The sequence below is a fragment of the Sciurus carolinensis genome, chromosome 2 (genome assembly GCF_902686445.1).
Source record: "Sciurus carolinensis chromosome 2, mSciCar1.2, whole genome shotgun sequence".
NCBI classification, from domain to species: Eukaryota; Metazoa; Chordata; class Mammalia; order Rodentia; family Sciuridae; genus Sciurus; species Sciurus carolinensis.
Window position 1 is genome coordinate 178,551,257 of NC_062214.1, and position 19,823 is coordinate 178,571,079.

A 19,823-nucleotide genomic window follows, 5' to 3' on the forward strand; every position below is an offset into this window, starting at 1 on the left:
AGAAAATACATCCAAAATCATTAAAGTCCACAAGGTATCCACTAAGAAAGTATTCAAATATAAAGTTTTCCTAATGCACATAAGAACAATTTGGTGATATGGTTGATGACCAATTCTGAAATTTTGTCATTGATACCTAAATTAAAAAATTAGGGGCTGGTGTTGTAGCTCAATTGCCTAGCATGTGTAGGGCAGTGGGTTCAATCCTCAGACCCACATAAAAATAAATAAATTAATAAACAAATATAGTGAAGGTGTTTATGCATTTACAACTAAAAATATTTTTAAACATAAGATAGGATCTTAATTTTAATTGGCCATATATTAAAAATTAGGAGAAAGAAAAGTGAAACATACAGGTTTATTTATCATTTAAGTACAAACACACACAACGCACACATATTTAGGTGTGGGAATAGAAAAACTAAAAAACTTCCATTACTGCCTTTGCAGGATCTTTCTATGAGAAAGCTTTATAAGATAAGCAGGTATGAAAACCAAACTAGGTTTAGAAATCAAGCAGAGAAGACACTAAAATTGGGTGCTACATATGAGAAACTAGCTGAAAAACACTGAAGTAGATCAAAAAATAGATAGGATGATATAAGCACAACATAAGGAATAAATCTGGAAAACAGGAAACCAACACATTGACAAATCAGAATTATACCTCTCCTAAACCTCCAGTCATCTCCTTGTTCATCCTGATGGTTTGACTGTTGCTTGGAAATCTGAGACACTTGATGTTGTAAACCCTTCCGATCACCTTCTGCTTTTGTAAGTTGTGTACGCAGTTCTTCTACCTAAATTCATTTAGTCAAAAATCAAACTTCTATCAGTTTCTAAAAACCAGGAAAAAAGCTGAACTTCAAAATTATAAATTATTTCCCTGGGTCAAAAAAAAACAAAAAACATAATTCTGAAGGGCCCAACACAGTTGAAACCAAGTTAATCTCCTCACTCTAGCAAAGAGAGCAGAATAGTCTCTTGCTCTCTTTTATCATCTTTCCATTCCTTCCACAAAGAATGTATTTTTCCTTCTCTGTGTCCACTGTGACAAAGAATCTGACCACACTGTGTGTGTGTGTGTGTGTGTGTGTGTGTGTGTGTGTGTGTGTGTTGAGCAAGTGTACCTTCACACTGGAAGGCAGAGGGACGGGGGTTTTGCTGGGAACTAAACCAAGAGCTTTGGTTGTAAAACTCAAGTAAAGCAGGCATGGTGGCAGACACCTGAAATCCCAGCAGCTTGCAAAGCTGAGGAAGGAGGATTTTGAGTTCAAAGTCAGCCTCAGCAACTTGGCGAGGCCCTAAGCAACTCAGGGAGACCCTGTTCTCTAAATGAAATATAAAAAAGGCTGAGGATGTGGTTCAGTGGTTAAATACACCTTACAAATGAAAATAAATAAAATTTAAAAAATAAAATAAACCTCAAAAGAAGTGATCATGATTTAGCAGGTTCGACATCAAAACAGAGCTCAAAATAAATGTATAATAGATGCTGTTGAATAAACTATATACAAACTTCTAAAATCAGGTACTATCTTATTCACTCATAATTTCTAGAGAAAGAATAGCAAATTGCCTCACATTACCAGGCACATCCCCAATGACCATAAACAAGTTAGCATGTCAAATAGTTTCAGTTAAAGTTAGGGTGAAAACCTAAAGAAAGAAATTTTTTGCTTCAAACACAAATGAGAGATTACAAATTAGAATTTTTTTAAAAATTAGAATAAGTTGAATACAAATACAAACTTCTATAAAAGAAATTCTGAATTCTGCCAACATTAATTCCATGTGACCACTAACTCCAGAAAAAAGTCAATAAACATTTGTAAAGGCTTTGTAAAACAGGTGAAATGGTGTATTTTCAGCACCAAATGTCAAAACATAAAACTCCTTTTTGAACATCTATAATACCTGACATCTTTGCCTACAAAGCACATTGTGTAGGTAAGTTATGTAATGCATACCTCAAAACATAAGGAACATTTTTTTTTTGTATTAAACACAAGCAGAAAGGCCATGAGAAACCCATACACCCTTATCAAATGTATGTAAGATGGCTATTTAAAGTTATTGAATGTTAAACATCAAAAGCACTAAACTCCCATTATAGGCTAATGGACTGCAAAAAATTGTGTTTAAATGTAAGCCTTATCTTTGCTTAAAAGAGGTCGGGTAGCATCTTGAAAACATGAATGAAAGACAACGATGTATTCGAAGCAGTGTGAACATGCAAAGTTCTGTTTTATGTATTTTAACTTCCTCCTTTATTCTCCAATGCCTCCTTGAATAAAATTAAGCTCCCAGGAAAATTTTATCTTACACATCCAGTCTTACTCTTACACTGCTTATGCTAAGAGAGATAAGTAGTAGGTTGGAGCAGCAATTGGCAAGATACATTGTCACAGTGGGAACTTGGGCTAGTGTTTTGTATAAGCTTTTTCTGAATCTTCGTCATTTGCTTATATGTGCTAACATACATTCCTTAGGGAGGAAAACTTTCTAGATCTAGTTTTGTTCTTTTTGTTTTTTTTTTTTTTCATTTCACAAAGACACTTAAAAGAGGAGACTCAATATAAAAGATTGCCACAGTTTGCATAGACTTACCTGATGTAAAAGTGTTTCTCTGCTGCCTTCTGACTGATTCAATAACCTGCGAGACAGCTGCAATTCCTGTTCAAGCTAGAGATTCAGCAAGGAATAAAAATAGCCCAATGGGGCACAATTTAAAAGGAAAACAGCAGAAAAGTTTTCATGTGATATTTGCAGTTAATCAGAAAGAATAAATATCTCGACATAAACATGTATCAATATTTTCATTAAAATAATAACATAAAGTACACTAGACAGGCCACCTAAAGGTCTGAAATCTAGTCATTTCCACCTCAACTGTGACTTGTTTGAGTCTCTTCTCCTTGGGCCTTGATTCATCACTAAAATAAGAATTTTTATATTAGACAGTCTCTCTTGAGATCTCTTCTAGGTCTAAATCATTTTAATCTCAATTGTAAAGCAATTTTTTTCTTTAAATTAGAAGGTGTAGTGTCAAAGGAACTAAATTAGAATAAACACTACAGAGATCTAATAATTCAAAGTACATTTGATTAAATGTAATTTCTTATTCTCCTAATATTCATAAGATATTCCTAAATTTTTTAATTTCTACATTTAGAAGTTTTTAAAATCTCATTAACAATATTGCCACTAGATAAATATCTATGGAAAATGTGGCCAGTTAGTTGACTAAATACTAAATCTGAATATGCTTTAATTTCAATTTGAAAAATTCAGTAAGATAGGATAGTTTGTTAAAAAATTTAGAGCTTACATATGCTATACTTGTTTACATTTTGTGAAAATAAAGTTGCTTTGTAAAATCAAATTTTAAGATGTTTTTAAGCACTTGAAGATTTACAACAGTTATCATAAATAATTACTTCATTTGAACGAACTGCTGTCTACATTAGCAGTCCTTCAAAAATTTTACATGTGAAAGGTGTTCATATCAAGGAGCTTGAGGGAACCTCATAGTGACAGAATGGTTATGTATCTTGATTGTGGCTGTGGTCTTAAACAGAATGTAAGAATGGGTAGAAACACATACACCCAGCACACAAATGTATGCACATAAAGCTGGCAAAACCTGCATACACTCTGGATTATACCAATGTCAACATCCTGGTTTTGCTACTGAAGTGGTAATTATATAAAACATCATCATTGAGAGAAACTGGGTGAAAGGTGCATGGAAGCTTTGTTTGGAAACATCCTATTACTCTAAAATCATTTCAAAATAAAATTTTAATCAAGCTATATTTTTTTAACAAATGATGCATGTGGCCCATAAGATAAATATCACTTTAAAAAATGTAAAGTGCATGTGGTATCAAAATCCACACAAAATATGTCCAATCTGTTCTCTAATTTATATGAAGAAAAGAAGGAAGAAATCACACTTTAGTCAAAATGCTTTTGAAATTAAGCTGAATCCACAATGGTTGGAATCCCTGGGTAATATCAGCAGTCCCAACTCCCAAAGTGCAGACTGCAGGACCTGACTGAGGTTCACAGAATAAATCTGCATAAGCTCTGTGGATTATACCAATGTCAATTTCCTGGTTTTGCTACTGAATGGTAATTACCAGTGAGGGAAAATGGGTGAAAGCTGCGTAGAAGATTTTTTTTTAAAAACAACAAATATATGTCAAAGGTCCTAAATATCTAATGAGAATAGACAATGTTTTAAGAAATAAGCTGCTGACCATACCTACCTGCTATAGTGAAAATGAATATATATAAAATAGCCAGCATTTAAAAAACAGGTCCTTTCTAACACTGCAACAAAGTCAAGTCCTTTAAATGTTCCCCAGGGAGATAAGGTAAAGTTTAATTCACTTCTCAAAAGCAACAGTAGCCACAGATGACAAGGTAGCAAATGGCCTGTGTATGTTTTAAAGGGCAAGAGGTAAAGAGTGGCACAGTCATCAAATCAAGCAACTTCATAACAAAGCATTGAGCTTTCACTGTGTTCTAATAAATATTCTCAGAGACACTCTTCTAGTCACCTGACAAACATCACTAACTCCAAACCACACTATTATTTAAGATAATTTTCAAAATCTTACTTGACTCTTCTCAGTTTCAGTTTGTCTTAGCTTATTTATCATTTCTCCCTCATTCTCTTCTGCTTTAGCTTCTTGTTTCTTCAATGCCTAGAATGAAAGAGGTAGAAAAAAACGTACTATTCCAGAAAATGTATAAAACTGAAAGTCACTCTAGGATTTATTAAGAAAAGACTGAGGAGCATATTGTTATGAATTGCGCAAAATCTATAAATGAATTACAACCAGCTCATTCACCGAAACCCTAAAGAACGCATTAATGGAGATCAAATATAAACAACTTCCTGATCTTTCTAATCATTTTCCACTTAATTGTATCCATTCCCTTGCCACCTTTGGGGACTGTGTTATACATTTAGAGAGCCTAGATAGTTTATGAAACAACAGTATTTAAATATGTGATCTGCTCAACTTTTCAGACTTAACACCAAAAATGAGCTCTATAGCTTTTCAAAATTCTGAAAAAACACTGTCCATATTACAGAAACATATTTCTTACATATTTCATTACCTATGTGACATTTTATCATAATACATAACTGGCTATTCAAACTACACTTCACACAGAGAAAAGAAATCATTCTTTTCTATAATTTCCCCTCTTTAATAGAATGGGAAAAAAAGTTAAGAAAATACAAATTCCAAAAGTTAACCACAAAATTATTTGTTCCAGTTTGTTTCTATTTTAAAATAAAATTAAACTTAAGGAAAAAAATTATACTTTGGCATAGTATTTCATTACATCTAAATGGTATTCCATTTACTTAAATTTTTTTCAAAAATTTAGCAATTGGACATAGCAAGGTGCATGTGTAAAGGCCACACACCATGAGAAAAGCCAAACTCCCTGAAGTCTTTTCCAACAAATTCAATAGAAAAACAAATTTTAGGCAAACAGCAAGACATATTAAAATCTGCTTTGATGCCTGTATAGCAATCACAATCAATTTCATTAATTTACATATTCAACAAGTATCATTTTCCAAATCTATTTACTATAAATTAGGAGCTACCAATGTGTGCATATATACAACAAATATAGCCCCCTCCCCATGAGATGAGCACGCTATGCCATGGCTCCTACTTCTACTAGTAAAATATCAATTGAGTAAAAAGGCAAAGAGCATCATTGAAATAAAAATTATTTTTGAAGAGTATAATCTTACAACATTTTTATAGTGTTTAACAGGCCCAGGCATTTTCTTCTTACATATACTCAATGCATACATTTCATCCCTTTTTCGACTGGGAACTGAAACCAGGGGTGCTATATCTCCCAATCCTTTTTATTTATTTTATTTTATTTTTTGACACAGGGTCTTGCTAAACTGCAGAGGCTGAAATTGAACTTGTGACTCTCCTGCCTCAACATCCTACATCACTAGGATTACAAGAGTGCATCACCATTCCTAGCTCTTTATTTACTCTTCATAATTCCATGAATTATTATTAAATAATTTTATGAAGGAAGATATAGGCACAAAAGGAATTGAAAAACTTGCCCAAGTTCATTCACCTAGTTACTAACAGAGATAAGGTGTAGATTCAGACTCTTAATCATTAAGTGGCAATGCCTGTCCACGTTGAAATAGCAACACCAACCTTGGGCTGGGGTGGTGGCTCAGAGGTAGAGTCCTTGTCTGGCATGTGTGAGGCCCTGGGTTCAATACCCAGGACCACATATATATTAAAAAAAATAAAAATAAAAAATACCAACCTTATAGGGTAGTGGTGTAAGCTAACTAATTTGATACTTATAAAGCACACAATATCTGGCATATAACAAATGAGAAATAAAAGTCAACAACTAACATAACTGAATTAATGCATTGATAAAGCTAAAAATCATAATGCCTTTCAGTTAGTTATCAACTGATTGTAATGCTTGATATTTTCTCTTTATCATACAGGAAGTAGAATCTGTAATTATACTTGATTCTATATGCATAATGTGTTCAATGTTGGCTGGTGGAATATGTTTATAGATTTTTCTTCCTGAACAAAATCCTAGAAATTTAAAAATTACCACTGGCATCTTTATTCTTTCTATGATTCCTTGGTCATTTCCAACCAAGTGACCCAGTGTGTGTGTGTGTGTGTGTGTGTGTGTGTGTGTGTGTTTGTGTACGTGTGCGCGTCTGTGTACGTGTGAGAAAGAGAGAAATGTAAAGAAGAGAAATAAAGAAGTTCTGTTAACTTTTTTTAATCAATTCATTCTATAAATATTCTATAAATTCTATAAACTATCTTATTCCATGTCATAATCATTCCAACCTGCCCCATTTTTTAATTTTAGTCATAATCAGTTGTATTTCTTTTCAATACTTTTTCACTGGACTAAAACCAACATGGGCTTTTCTACAAAGGGGTGACTAGGAGGAAGCCTTCTTCAGGCACTTAAAAAATTTCATCAAACTATAGTCAGCCTCCACTTTTAGATTTAAGCTCCCAAGTAGAACCCACTCCTAATAATTATACAGTGAAGGCTCATCCAGGTCAGGTGATGACATGCTGAGGTCACACATGAAATGAAGGAACAAACAACTCGAAATAAGAGGGAAGATTCCAAACAGAAGAGTTCTTCCCTTCCAAAAACGAGTTCAAAATCTAACCTAGAACATTCTACAACCTTCCATCAGTAGTTGGTAAACGGAAATGATCCCTCCCATGTGATTCAGAGCATTTCTTCATGTCCCTTTTCTTATTGGTGTTAGAGAAGTAGGAAGAGTCATCTGCTGAGCTTTTAAAACTTGACCTAACCTCATGCTGCGACTCAGAGTTTAATTTATCTAAGAATTTAAACTCCTAAAATTTTCCAGAGAAGGAATTTTTCTAGCTTACTAACTGGAATTAATACATTTCTGTCCTTTCCCATGATTTCCAAAATTTAAATTTAAGGAACATAACATTTAACATTGAAAAAAAAAAAAAAAAAAAACACAGTGTAGTGATGATAAAAAAATATTTATTTTTGTGTTTAAGTTAAATAAGTAATAACTTTTCCCCATTTTAGTAAGTTAACACTTTGGTCTTTTCTTTAGGGAAAAAAAAGTCTCTCTCTCTGAATATGTTTTAAATCTTTTTGTTTTGAAATAATGTACTATTAACATAAGAGTTGTAAAGATTGTTCAGAGTTCATACATACCCTTAACCAAGCTATCCCTAAAATTAGCATCTAACACATAAGCATGGCACATCTACCAAAACTAAAAAATTAATAATGCAACAAAACCATTAAGCTGTAAACTTTATTCAAATGTCATTAGTTTTCCCACTAGTATCCCTTTTTTTTTTTTTTTTTTTTTTTTTCTTTTTTTTCCGGTGCTGGGGATTGAACCCAGGGCCTTGTGTTTGTGAGGCAAGCGCTCTACCAACTGAGCTATATCCCCAGCGCCCCCCCCACTAGTATCCTTTTTATTCCAATTATCTAACCAATGACACTACATTGCCTTTAGTTGGCTTGTTTCCATATCTGTGAAAATGTCTTAGTTTTCCCTTGCCTTTTGTGATTTCGACATTGTTAAAGAACACTGGTTGGTATGTTGTAGAATGTCCTTCAATTTGTGGTGCAACCACTATGGAAAGCAGTGTGGAGATTCCCTAGAAAACTTGGAATGGAATCACCATTTGACCCAGTTTTCCCACTCCTCAGTTTAGACCCAAAGGACTTAGAATCAGCATACTACAATGATGCAGCCACATCAATGTTTATAGCAGCTCAATTCACAAAAACCAAGCTATGGCGGAACCGCCATCTTCCAGTAATTCGCCAAAATGACGAACACAAAGGGAAAGTGGAGAGGAACCCAATATATGTTCTCTAGGCCTTTTAGAAAACATGGAGTTGTTCCTTTGGCCACATATATGCGAATTTATAAGAAAGGTGATATTGTAGACATTAAGGGAATGGGTACTGTTCAAAAAGGAATGCCCCATAAATGTTATCATGGCAAAACTGGGAGAGTCTACAATGTTACCCAGCATGCTGTTGGCATTGTTGTGAATAAGCAAGTTAAGGGCAAGATTCTTGCCAAGAGGATTAATGTGCGTATTAAGCATATTAAGCACTCTAAGAGCCGAGACAGCTTCCTGAAACGTGTGAAGGAAAATGATCAGAAAAAGAAGGAAGCCAAAGAGAAAGGTACCTGGGTTCAGCTGAAATGCCAGCCTGCTCCACCCAGAGAAGCACATTTTGTGAGAACAAATGGAAAGGAGCCTGAGCTGCTGGAACCTATTCCCTATGAATTCATGGCATAATAAATGTAAAAAAATAAAAGCCTGAGAACTTTAAAAAAAAACCAAGCTATGGAACCAACCTAGGTGCCCTTCAACAGATGAATGGATAAAGAAAATGTAATATATATATACACAATGGAATATTATTCAACCTTAAAGAATGAAATTATGGAATTTGCTGGTAAATGAATGGAACTGGAGAATATCATGCTAAGTGAAATAAGCCAGTTCAAAAAAACCAAAGGCTGAATGTTATCTCTGATATGTGGATTATAACCCACAACAAGGGAAGGTAGAGAAGGGAAAAATAGAAGTCTATTGGATTAGACAAAGGGGAATAGAAGGGAAGGGAGGGGGAATGGGAATAAGAAAGACAGTAGAATGAATCAGACATAACTTTCCTATCCTTATATATGAATACACACAACCAGGGTAACTCCACATTATGTACAATCACATGAATAGAATCCTAATTAAAATAAGTTATACTCCATAATGTATAATATGTCAAAATGTACTCTACTGTCATGTATATGTAAAAAGAACAAATTTTAAAAAAAAAAGAATATCTTCCAGTTGGGGTTTGTTTGATGTCTTCTCATGATTACACAAAGCACATAATTTTTTGGGGGGTGGGGAGATACTATAGAATTAAACTCCCCTTCTTGCTTCCCTATATCACAGAGTCAACATGATGCATGACTGGTGATGATAACCTGAGCCCTTGATTAAGATAAGGTGGTGTCTGCAAAATTTCCTTTTCGTACTGTATTTGTTAGCAGTCATTAAGCCCAGTTCACACTCAAAGTGTGAAGAATTACTGTCACCTCTCAGAGAAAGAATATCAAAGGTGTTAAAATAAGTTAAAACCATCACAGTAATTATATTGAAAGATACAATGAGACGTACATAAATTGTAGCTCAGAGTCAGACCTAGTTATTAATGAATGTTTATTAACCATTAATGAATGATCTAGAATTTACATAAGACTATATAAGGGGATACAGTACACTTGTCAAACCTCCATAGAAATGTTCTATCTAATTCAACTCAGCTATTCCACACATCAGGGATTCTTCTCTGCTCCCCTACATCTTGTCCATCTCACTACTAGGTTTCTCTGAAGCTTCTAATCCTTTGCCACAAGTCACAAGTTATCAATTTTGAATATTTAAACTCATAAATACTAACACCCTGATTCACCCTACCCTGTAAATAAAGGACATATCACTTCAATAGGACTCATTCTCCTTAAAGGGCAGGATGGGAAATAATTATCTTAATCTTCACATTAATACATATTTATTCCAATCTTCATTTCTCATAATCATTTTAATTAATTTTTAAGGAATTAAAATATCAATAAGCTGACCCTTAATCAAATTATATTTTCTAGTACATAGAATTATACCCTATAAAGCATAATTCTTCTGAAAGTCAAATGTCTGTTTTTTTCAAAAATCCAAAAGTTCATATTTGAACTGGCTCAATAAAAGAACATCTAATTCTCTTGGATAGGAATATCCTAAAATAATCCTGCATTATCTCTTTCTTCCTTACTTTCCACCTTTCAATACCTAATCAGCTATTTATAATATCACTTTTCCAAAACATGTTTCTGTATAGCCCTACTTACTGCCTAAAACTTTAATCTTCTTTTTTAATTTCTTTTACTCTAAACACGTAAGTCTAGGAAATTTTAGTCAATGAGAGCTTATATTCTATTGTTTTCACTAAGAGGAGCAAAAGTGAAGTACTAAGGAGCAATCCAAAGCAAATTACTGAACTTCTACCATATTATCAAGAAATGCCATTAAGCTTAAATACTATCTCTGCTTTCTATAACCATGCATCAGTAAACAAGTAAACACAGATGCAATATTCTAGCCCAGAATATTGAAACAATTTTTCTACATTATCTACTTCAAAATGAAAGACAGGAACATCTAACTCATAAGACCTATTTATTAAATATATATTGATGTGCTTTAAACTTCTGAAAACAGTAAATACTCAAGAAGAAAAAATGTTTAAATTAACTGAATCAAAATTACAAACCATTTCTTTAAACCCATTTACTACCTTTAAGGTGTACGACTGCACTGGGTTTCTTTTCCATTTGACTTAGATCAAGCAACTTAGAATTATATTAAAACCGATACAGTAAAAGCAGTTATAAAAAGAGAAAAACCCATCACATGCCAATGAATTTCTATTACTGTTATTTTGCCCTTTAAAACTTGTTTTTTTCTGAAGAACAGTTTAACTGTAAAGTTATCATGTGCCCTGCTCTAGTATTCAGATTGTCTTTTACATTTTCAAGATCACAGCAACAACACTGAGCCTTAATAGAGGGTCCCTGGGGCACATTTAAGTCTTTAATAACAATAATTTTTCTTTTTTTTTCCTTAAGTGTGCCTATTTCCATTAAAAAGAATAATGTACTGAGTATTGTACTACAGAAGTTCCTTAGAAGTAGATGATTCTGAACTCTCACGGTTATATATAATCAAAAACTGCAGCCTTCCTTTTAAAAAGTAAAAGAACAGGGGAAAGGAAAATGAGTGTAGATGTGTCATCTAACCATAAATACTACTACAACTTTGACAAAACCTGTTTATCAAGAGGTTCTAGCAGATAACACACTCAAAGACAGAACAAATAGAGAATTACAGGCCCTCTGTCTGCTTCAAAAGGACCAGCAAGCTTGGTTACAATGATAGCACTGGAATGAAATAAAAAGATCACATGTTAACTCCCACAGGCCACTGAAATTCCCAGAGAAAAAGTAGGAAAGTAAACTATCCCAACTCATCTGATCACTCAGCAATACTACAACTGCATGCCTTTGGTCACAAGAGCAAGAACACGTAGATGACTCACTGGTAAACCCACAAGACTATGGAGACATGAGACTGCAGGGCAAACAGTAGGTCAGTACAAATGTACTTGAAGGTACGAACTGTCAGGCAGATTATATTTTCAGTCAACAATAAAGAATTAAGAAGTTATGTTACCAAGAACTAGAAAGTATCTGTTCTTACTATCTTTTTAAATATAAATTCTTTAAGTAAGTACAAAATTCAGCAAATAACTTAAACTTCATAGAACATAAGATCCTAATCCAAATTAGAACCCAAAAATTATAAATTAAAATTGTAAGTTGCTAGATTTCTGTATATTAAAAATTTTAAATAGCTTTAAGAATATTTATTCTACTTCAAATCAAACAAAAAACTTAAGTCCATAGTATGTATAAAATTCTATGAAGGAAACTTTAATTAGATAATTTTTAAAAGATGGAAGTCTGATTGATGACCAGCTCCAAAATTCTCTGTAGAAGCTAACCCAAGATCGAAAATCAAACATAATAAGATAATTCAGATTTTGAAAAGGAATATATATGCATAATACAAAAAGACATTGTTGCTTAAAATAAGCATTATTCATTTAAATTAACATAGGTTTATTTCTGTCAAATTCTGTGAATTTCAAAATTGTTTTTCCTAAATCACGTTAGAGATTCCTCCCCCATTAGAAATCATAGAAAATGTTAGCTTAATTCATACAGTTAGAGATTATCTGTGCCAACAAAAACCAATTCCAAAAAATAATGTATCTTTTCAAGGTAGAAAGCAATATATTCATATTCTAAATTCCTGATCCTATACCCAATTCAAAAATTACTAGATGGGTTCTACTGAAATTGTTCAAGAAACTTATTTTTCAGCCATAACCAAAGGGGGGAAATCTTACCAAAAGGTGCTACTTAAACAAAAAAACTCACTGGAGTAAGCAAAAATGGAGCTGCATGATGAAAGTATTAATTCAATATCAATACTATAATGACACTATACCCATTTGAGGGACACGAAAGTAAAGGAGAAATTTTTAAAACTTGCTGCCAGTTGAACTATGTGTCTTTTCCAGATTCAAGTGGTGAGCACATACCCAGTAAAGTCACAAAATGCAACATTCCTGGTTTTAAAAGAGTATAGTAATATCTGGAATCATATTCTTAAGTAGGATTTATTAAAACTTAAATATTTTTTGCTGAGAGTAGTTATAATCCTTAATAATGTTCCATAAAGATATCTGAGGTTTTCAAACATAAAACTCAAAAGTTTCTGAGAATGGCCTAGATGTCTGATGTCTTTTTTGCTTTTTCCTCTTCTTATATGATAAGGTGTTTACTATACTACTTCAGTAATACAAGTGCTCTTACAGAAATTACTGTAGTAGAATCGATGGGCACTTATTACTAACCTATTTTCCCCAAGGAATGAGCAAACTTCTCAGTTCCACTGTGAATATTTTTATGGAGTCCATGACTGTTTAGGGCACCTGGAGCCAATGAAGCCAAACAAGGTCATGGGTTCAATCACTGTGAGAGCCAATTTCCTTTGCTCTGTTCCATGGCCACAATCTTTACCCCCAACCTTAGCCAAAGGCCACATGGAAGATTAACTAGGCCAGAGATCATGGATGAATCAGCAAAAATCCACTACCATGACTATAAAAATAACTCAAAAATAAAACCCCTGTTAACTAGTGTCAGGATTTCATTTTTCAAATGTTATAAAATGTGCCTATCTGGAAAACAAAACTTTAATTATTGCACAAAAAGTTGGTATGCTAAAAGACATACAAGTCAGTTAACTCCTTTAATTCAAAAACAATAACAGCAATAAGTATTATTCCCTAAAATGCCATTGCTTTTACTGGAACAGATTTTATTTTTATGCAATATTTTACTTAAAATTTTGCAAGTAAAGTTAAATGTGAGCCCAACAAGTGCACTTTCCAGGATTTCCTTCAAAATCAAAAAGCAAGTGGAGGGTCTGTTTTTATCCAGTAGTTTCCTCTCAAAAAAGAGATCATAGTTTTATTAGAAATCCAGGGCAATATGATCCTTCATTTGACTTTCTAAATATGGGACCACTGAGTTAGAACTGTTGACAAACAGAAGATAGTAGATAATTATGGAAATTTAATTTAGAATTTCTCAAGTTTTATATGTCTTATAAAAGAAAGCCCTGTAAATATACAACATCTTTCATTGTTCCGAGTTAGAAGTTGTTATTTTATGCCTTTGAGTTTGGGGTTTTTTAAAAACGATTTTCTAATAAAAATAAAACAGTACTAAGTCAACGAATAAATCTATCTGTAGCAGAGTGATCTTTGTTTGCACAATATTACCATGCACTCAGTAGTTGCCCAATAAATATTAATTGATAATGATGGGAAAGGACTTTATAAACAGATGGTCTAGCATAAATTCACTGAAAATGTAGATAGAAACATTCCACTCTTCAAGAAAAGCATAACGTAGGAATTAAACAAGTCCTACACACAGAAAATCTCAGTCTATTGTCAGGCAGCTGTTCAGTCAACAAGAGCACAGACATTTTTCATCATCATCATAGCATTAACAGCATTAAATGTCTGTTTGCATATGGTGCTGCACAAAGGGACACACACAGATTCTTGCTAGCCTTATTTGTTATAATTTACAGTGACGATATTGGCAAGAACAAATACGTACACCCAGCAAAATACATGTAATCAAACAATACTTTGAGATCTAGTAATACGTGATATGAACACAAAATGCATGTCAGGCTTAAACACACAGAAGAGCAGCAATAAGAGCTTTTATTTATAATGTAAAACTACACTATTTCCAAACAGAATTTGAGGTGCTTTACAAGAACACCTACACATATACTTAAAGAATAGGTATGGTAAAGAAAGATGAGAACATAATAGAGAAAATAAATAACAGCTCCTCAAGAAATTAAAGTACATGTTCAAAATAGTGATAAGGGAAAAAGAAGGAGGGGACCAAAAAAATCTTCTAAAGACTAATTCCGAACAGGGGAGGAACAAGGGAGCAATAAGCTTATTGATTAACCCAGGAAAACATCCTGATAAACACAACTTTTTTGAAAATACTTGAACAATTAAAACAAAGTATAAGTACCTAAGATAGAATTTGGGAGAAAGAAAATTGAAATGAGGAGGTGAAAGAGGGCAGGAAGTGCACAGTAAGCACAACTAATAGCCTTAAGTAATATTTCCTTAATAAAGTAAAAAGTCTAAGAACACATGACATAAGCGTTAATTACATAGACTATAGGAATTTCAGAACAACTTACATCTTACACCTCATCTCATAAAACTGCACCCTTCAAAGGAATCCAGAGGCTAACAATTGGTATGCTAATTCTTCTAAAATGTAGAATGTATTTCTAAATTTTCAACTTTAGTTTTATCATTATACCAAACTCCTGAAATATATTCTCAAACTGGAATCTTCTTTCATCAAACCAGATTTCCCAAAACTAGAAAGACAATATGGCTTGGGCAGAGTTCTGTCTACTTTATCTATGAACCAGCCAAGAAGTTTTCCCTGTATAGAAATTCAAGAATCAAGTACAAAACTAAAACAAACACCTCCAAGTTTCTTTATTTGCTTTAATTTAGTAGTATTTATGTTATGTATTCATTTGTTTGTTTAGTGGGGGTGTGTGGTGCTGGGGATCAAGCCCAGGGCATACTAGGCAAATACTCTACCACTGAGTTATATCTCCAGGCATCTCTGAATTCTCTTGCAACTTCTTTTCTAGAAGTTTTAGTAGGGAAATTTCACTGGAAGAGTATTAAAAGTGTTTTAGTGTCATCTGAAATAATCAAAATCTAAGAAAACAGAATACAGGTTAAATGAGTGGGTGGGAGGAAAGAGGAAAATCAAGGGAGAAAAAAACAAGAAACACTAAGAAATATGATATCATTTGGACATGTACATTGCAAGCTGTGCCAAACAGCATTCAAACACTTTTGAAAGATAAATCCCATAATAGTCAATCATTCTTTCCTATCCATTTCCTTCCTCTCAGCATGCTGACCTTAATGGTTCCTTCTCAACCTTGCAGAGAACAGTGCTTACTTCATTCTTGCCAAGAAAATAAATAATAATAATCCACAGGTAACAAACATAAAGGAAAGAAGAAAACAATTAGCATCATGTAAAATGATAAGACAAAGAGCAATAGTGTGAATCAAAACTACAGTAAGTCAGAATTTAAATAAGCACTTCAGCTATTGATTGGTAAGAGTGCTTGATATGTAGCAATAAGAAATGAGACATAATCACACTCATAAAAGTTCCTATAATGATTTGAAAATGCAAAGTCTGTTCCACCCAAACTTTCTCCAAAGGTCCTGGAAGAAGTAACTATTTTCCATATACATGACCATGCAACTAGACTATTGAACTTACTGAATTGCAATGACTGTTAACATCTCTATTTTCTCCAGTAAACTGGGAGTCCAGAAAAGTGAAGGCAGTGTTTCAGGGAACTTTAAATCCCTACTTGACCACACAATATCTGGCACATAGTAGGTACATGACAGTATTGGTCAAATGAATATTTTACTAAATACTGTTCTGATTATGACATGCAGCATTCATTCATTCATTCATTCATTCATTCATTCAAGAAACTCTAACGGCAGGTGGGATGGAGGGCCCTACTCCATATCAGGCACTAGCCCAGGTATTGGAGACTCAGCAATGAGCAAAAGAGATGGAGTGCCTACTTTCATAAAGCCGGTATTCTAGCCAGGGGGACAGACAGATGATAGGTAATGAAAAATATGATGAGGGAAAAGGAAAGCAGTGTAACATGCTCAGGAATGAAAAGGGGTATTTTTTTCTAGGATAGTTGATAAGAACTTTCTAAAGCAGAGTTTGGAATGTCATAAGGGCACAAGTAACCCAACTGTTTAAAAGTTGAAAAATCCTGGCTCTGGTAACAGAAAGTACAAATGTCCAAAAGTAGTAAGTGCCCCGCCATGTCCTTGGAATAGCAAGAAGGTCAGTGTAGTTCGTCTAGAATTAGAAGAGGAAGAACAATAGGGAATACCAATGAGAAGAATTCAGGAACCAATCAGAGGGCTCAGATTTTAAACCTGATAAAGAAACCACTGATGGATTTTTTTAAAAGATGTGCCATGACCTGAATCTGTGGGAGAAAGACTGTAAGGAGGTAATAGGGAAACAGGGCAGCTACCGAAATATAGTCCAAGAGGGAGAGGACAGTGGTGAAAAGAGCAAAGAGCCAGAGTAACAGTGAATAACTATCAATTCAGAAAATATTTTTAAAATAGATCTGATAAAATTTAATAACAATGTCTAGACGTGAAGAAGATTAAAGGAGAAAACATGGACATAAAGGAAACATATAAAGGTTTAAAAACCAAAGTAAAATTATTTGTTATCAAGATGACTACTCACCTTTTTAAGAAGAAATACATGAGGTACTTATCTGGTTGAACCACACAAAAAGGAAATATTTAGCACCTTCTGAACAAGTTCATAGGTCAGAAAGGGAAAAAACAGGAAACCAACTTCAAAGACCCAAGTCTATCCTGGCCTTGTGGTTTTAAACCACAACATCACTATGACTTGATTCCTATTCAAGACTGATCCTGGCTAGCAAGGCTTCAGATCTCCCTCTTAGGTAAGAAACATGACACTGTGTAGCTATTTTTCTCACTATTAAGATCCATCAATACTAAATGTCAACACTATTCTAAAATTTAACCATACTATGTTCAAAGATATACTGAAAATTACCCAAGAAGTATCTCGTTTCTTGAATAGTTTCAATACTGAAAAAAAAAAGGATTCAGAATACTTAATAGAAATATAAATTAACAAGATACTCAATGAGTCAAAAAAGAACTATAAAACAGACCCTTCTGTCACATAAAGGAAAACACACACACGCACATACACACACAAGATTAGTCGAAGGAAAAATAAATAGCATTGAAACACATATGGAAAATGATAATAATTGGAGTGCATGGATAATACAGTACAAAATTCATTGATAATTAAGGACAAGAAAATGATCACTAGGATAAAGAGGTTTGGGTTTATATAAGACAAAAATTTAAAAAGAGTATCTTTGGGATATTTCAGTTCATTTCAGAAACATAAAAAGTGGAAAGAAGTCAGGGATATGTGATACCAGTGAAATAAACTCCCATATCAAGTTATATAAAAAGTTTATTGCATAGAGGAAAGGAAGAGGAAACACTGAATAGGAAGCATGAAAGAATCTATAACCAGGGCTGGGGTTGTGGCTCAGTGATAAGAGCACTAGCCTAGCATGTGTGAGGCACTGGTTTGGATCCTCAGCATCACATAAAAATAAATAAATAAATAGATAAAAAGGTCTAAAAACAGAATCTATAACCAAAATATACAGAAATGACAATTTTAAAGTGAGAATACAGCAGGTGTTTAATGTCTGTCATTTTACTTTTCAACAGCAGAAAGCAATAAAGTTTCAAATTTAAATTTTAAACTAGCAAATAGTTAAAAGGTTAGATTTACTCCAGTTGCAATGTTTATGAGAAGTACATTTTCAGAAAGCCCTAAGACCTGATGGTATGTATTTGTAAAAATAAGTTTTATAAAATCAGATTCTACAAAATTTATAGAATCAGTTTTCAAGTAAGTTGGGCAACTTCAATAAAAAAAAAAAAAAAAAATCCTATTAGGTCACAATTGATGATTCAATACTGACGCCTAGTGGCTAAAAGCATGTAGTCATTTCCTAATAAGTATGTATCCTATAACTTTTATCAATTCAATCTGAAACACTGAATGTGAAGTATGTAAAGAAACATAAATTAAGAGATCTTGTCCTTACAAACATTCAGAAAAAGCATAAAGGAAAATTCTCTACCTGAAAAGTTTCTTTAAAAGTCTTTTCTGTCCATTATTTGCAGCATCTCAAAAGTCCCCCAAACCATTTGCTGTTGATCAATGAGCAGTATGAAATGTCAGTTTACTCACATTGACAATGCTGAATTCACATTTCTCTGGAAATAGTATTTCAGAAATATTAAAGAAGTATTACTTTTAGAATTCGTGTATCTGGGTAGATCCATTCTAAATGCTGTTTTTTTGCTTAACTTTGTTATATACTAAAATGTCAGAAATCCAGCTCTGTCTTTATGAAGTTTTTAATATAATTTGGAAACCAGCAAGCTACTATGAAAGTGTTTTTATTAAATCAAATTTTGTTTGAGGCTAAATTCTTATAGAATGTTTGTGGGACTTCACTACTATACATTAAACTCCAAAGAAGTTAAAATTGGTTAACACTCACTTTCTTCTCTGCAAGAATGGGAGCAAAATACAATGTATAAAAACCTTTGGTTGAAAACAAATTTTTGTCAGGGGTTATATGCAGCTAAATAAACATTTACGTTTGAAAACAACATTCCTTCTTTCAGCAACTATTTATTGAGTACTAATATACTATGAAATTAACACAGTACCCTATGTCTCAGAAACAGGGGTGAGCAGTACGAACAAAGTCCCTGCCAGGGAAGTTCACAATCTAGTGAGGAAGGCATACAATAACATAAAAAAGCAATGATGATAATTTGGGTTAAGCACTATATAAAATGAAGTAATGTGGGATAGTGAGTAATGGGGGAGTAGAAAGAGGGGAGGGGCAGGAAAGTTCTTTCTGAAAAGATGACAATAAGGTCTGAAGGATGAGGGATAAATTATGTTGCTTCAGAAAAAAAAATGCCCCAATAAGACACTGAAAAGAAATCACTATGGTCAGGACACAGGTTTCTTAGCATAATTTATAATAACTATATTCAAATTTTTGAATAGCCACCAAAAGTGTGGAAATACAATCTACAACTTCAACACGAAAAAAGTACAAAAATAAATATACAAAATACTTCAATCCAACAGAAAAAAATAAAGGGCAAAATAAACAGAGAAGCCATTTTCAAATATATCAAAATAATCATAATCCATATAAGCTGGAAATCTAGCCAATAAAGACGTAAATTTAACTGATTAAACTTTCTGCTTTTTCAGTCCAGTTAAAAGGTATTTATAAGAAAAAAAAAAA

At 33.3% G+C, this 19,823-nt stretch overlaps 2 protein-coding genes across 8 annotated transcripts in view; one reads left to right on the top strand and one right to left on the bottom strand.

The window, feature by feature from the left end:
- Positions 1–19,823, bottom strand: part of Cep128 (centrosomal protein 128) — a 418,908-nt gene that overhangs the window by 314,843 nt on the left and 84,242 nt on the right. For all 7 annotated transcript variants that reach the window (XM_047541495.1, XM_047541492.1, XM_047541498.1 and 4 more), the window contains 3 exons: positions 4,632–4,718; positions 2,614–2,688; positions 671–803 (listed from right to left, as the gene is read on the bottom strand). In XM_047541495.1, coding sequence (XP_047397451.1) covers positions 671–803; positions 2,614–2,688; positions 4,632–4,718 — 295 coding nt within the window. The remainder of the gene's footprint in view (positions 1–670; positions 804–2,613; positions 2,689–4,631; positions 4,719–19,823) is intronic.
- Positions 8,376–8,919, top strand: LOC124977726 (60S ribosomal protein L21-like). The gene has a single exon (XM_047541499.1). The coding sequence runs from the start codon at positions 8,403–8,405 to the stop codon at positions 8,883–8,885; it is 483 nt and encodes a 160-aa protein (XP_047397455.1). The 5' UTR covers positions 8,376–8,402; the 3' UTR covers positions 8,886–8,919.